Source organism: Aptenodytes forsteri, unplaced genomic scaffold (assembly GCF_000699145.1).
Source record: "Aptenodytes forsteri isolate BGI_AS27 unplaced genomic scaffold, ASM69914v1 Scaffold236, whole genome shotgun sequence".
NCBI lineage: Eukaryota > Metazoa > Chordata > Aves > Sphenisciformes > Spheniscidae > Aptenodytes > Aptenodytes forsteri.
Window position 1 is genome coordinate 3,093,044 of NW_008794456.1, and position 2,681 is coordinate 3,095,724.

At 53.8% G+C, this 2,681-nt stretch overlaps 1 protein-coding gene across 1 annotated transcript in view; it reads right to left on the reverse strand.

Moving 5' to 3' along the window:
* Window positions 1–367: 367 nt before the first annotated feature.
* The window catches only part of PTPRA (protein tyrosine phosphatase, receptor type A), a 105,327-nt gene continuing 103,013 nt past the window's right edge, over window positions 368–2,681 (reverse strand). Inside the window, exons 20-23 of the mRNA XM_009290687.1 lie at window positions 2,264–2,389; window positions 1,617–1,768; window positions 1,161–1,296; window positions 368–457 (exon numbers count right to left, since the gene is read on the reverse strand). Of these exons, the coding sequence (XP_009288962.1) occupies window positions 383–457; window positions 1,161–1,296; window positions 1,617–1,768; window positions 2,264–2,389 (489 nt within the window). The 3' untranslated portion in view covers window positions 368–382. The remainder of the gene's footprint in view (window positions 458–1,160; window positions 1,297–1,616; window positions 1,769–2,263; window positions 2,390–2,681) is intronic.

Below are 2,681 nucleotides of genomic sequence, written 5' to 3' on the forward strand. Positions count from 1 at the left end.
CCAGGATATCTTTTCTTTTTTTTTTTTTTTTTTTAAAAAGGCTTTACTCCCTCAAGAAAAAAAAAAAAAAAGATTTACAAACAAAATAACAGCCTGTATCAACTCTCCAGAAGAGAGATGGTATGACAATATTAATCCAAACATCACGCTATTTAATTCCCCAATAAAACATTGGAAAAAAAGGAGCCAACAGTATCTGCACTAACACTTTGCTACATATAAAATCTCCAGCTAATATGAAGCTTATGGTACCAACCTCTAAAACAGTTAAGATATATACACATATTTTTCGGGGGGGTATATTAACAAACAGAATATTACAAAATATTAAAGAAGGCAACTCTTCTGTCATTTGTTTCGGGGCGTGGATTTTTTGTTTTCTTCACTTGAAGTTGGCGTAGTCTGAGAAGGCGTCGATATATTCCTGCACCACCTTGTAGCAGAATTCGTACTGTTCCTGCGGGATTCGGGGGGAGCACAGCGTTAGACCAAGAAAATTCGCACCCGAGACGTAATTTGGTGCTTCACGGTGGGCGGCTAGCTGGGACCGAGCATGGGCAGGTGTCCTCAGCCCAGACCGAGGGCAGGAACCGGATTCCCACCCGTGAGCAGGTCCCACCTCCTTTGTGACCCCAAAACTGGGCTGCCCACCCTCCTCGCTGGGCTGCCACCAGCAAAAGAAACTCTGCTTTCCCCTTCCTCCCCGAGGTCCTATTTTGACCCCCAAAAGACTTTTTCTTAAATCCCTGAGCATCCTCGCAAACCCCTCTTGCCAGACCTCATCTAGTCCTGCCTGCTCCTCCCCTCCCTGCCACGCTGCCTGCCCAAGCCCCTGCCACGGCCGCTCCAGGACAGGTTGCCAGGCTCCCGGAGCCCATAAATACGTGGGCTGTGGCTGAGGATGTCTCCAAGGAGGCTCCTCCAGCTTGTGTCAGTGCTCAAAAGGGGCTTGATGCCTTCAGCCAGCCAAGCTCCGCTCTTCCAGTTGTCCTAACAGGAGGAAGGGGAGACACCTCCTGACCCACCTCCATCCCTTGCTCTTTCGTGGAGAGAGAAAACCTTCAACCGAGGAAGTTTTTGCTCAACGTTGAGTCCCCAGCCCATTCCCGCTGAGGTCTGGGGTGGCAGGAGGAACGTGGGGTGTGCTCAGCTGCGCTTACCAGTGTCTGCACCATATGCGGCCTCTGTAGTCTTAAACTCTTCACCGTCTGAAAGACGTCAAGAATCCCTTCTGCCTTCACCCTTTCCAGGACAGTGCTCAGCGCACAGAAGGTGCCTGTTCTTCCTGCTCCGGCACTGGCAAAGAGAAACCAGAAGGTAAAGGAAACCATCCGTCCTGACCGTGTTGGCTTTGCTCAGGGGACAATCCATAGGGGAACCACCGGAGAACCGGAGGAGCCAACGGTCCTGCCCCAGCCTCTCCTAGTTTAGCTAGGACCTGCTCTACGAGATCGAAGCCTCTTTGCTTAGCTGAGCAGGAAAACCCTGTACCATGTCTGCCCGGGCTGCTCCTGCTCAGCCCAAGTCTTCTGAAGGACCTTTGACCACCTCCAAAGCTTCCTGCAGAGCAGGTCCCCTTGGAGGGGTGTCCAACCCCTGCTCCACCCGGGCTTTACCTGCAGTGCACAGTGATCGGGTGGTTGCCAGACTGCTGCTGCTGCTTCTGCACAGCCGCGATGATGTTGATCATTCCCTTCCCATCCCCGGGGATCCCAACTTCTGGCCAGCCGTGGAAATGAAACTGCCGAATCTGTCGGCTCTTGTTTTCCTGGTGGAAGAGCACAGCTCAGGGTCAGTAAGTTGGTGGGAGACCCGTACCAAGAAACCCACCAGCTCAAGGCTTTGGGAGAACCACCTGCTTAGGAAAGCTGTCCGCTTGTGGAGGGGAGGCATTCCCGTGGCACGGAGCAGGGCAGGACGCAGGGAACGGGGAGGAAGAGGGAGGTTGGGTGGTGGGCACAGGGACAAGGCAGAAGGAGGACGAGGGCTGCTTGGTGGCGGCAGGGCGGAGGGGCTGGATGACAAGAGATCAGCAGGACAGGGAACCCCCAGGGGTGGGAGGTAAGCGTAGGGAAGAAGGTGGGATTGCAGGGGACGGACACTACTTTGGGATGACGGGGAGATGATGGAGCTGAAGATGCCAGAGGGGAGGTTCAGCACTTGCAAGAGGAACCGCAAAGCACCATAAACACCAATGGGAGTTGTTGACAGCCAAACCCAAGAGGACCTAGAGCTCCCCGCAGGGAGAAGGCCAGACTCTTACCCTGGTGTTCGTTACCAGCAGGTCCCGCACCGTATAGCTCTCGCACTCCTCCTCTTTTTTCAGCTCCACAGTGATGTCTCCATAGGACACTGAGCCGTCAGACGGCCAGTACTGGGCACACTTCTCCTGAGAAAGCATTACAGGAGGAGACAGGGTGAAGGCCCTGTACTTTTCCTGTGGGCTTGAATGGAAGGAGTCTTCTCCTGCAGCTGGCAGCTGCCCAAAGCCACATGGGATCTCATAGAATCACAGAATGGTTTGGGTTGGAAGGGACCTTAAAGATCATCTAGTTCCAACCCCCCTGCCATGGGCAGGGACATCTTCAACTAGAGCAGGTTGCTCAGAGCCCCGTCCAACCTGGCCTGGAATGTTTCCAGGGATGGGGCATCCACCACCTCTCTGGGCAACCTGTGCCAGT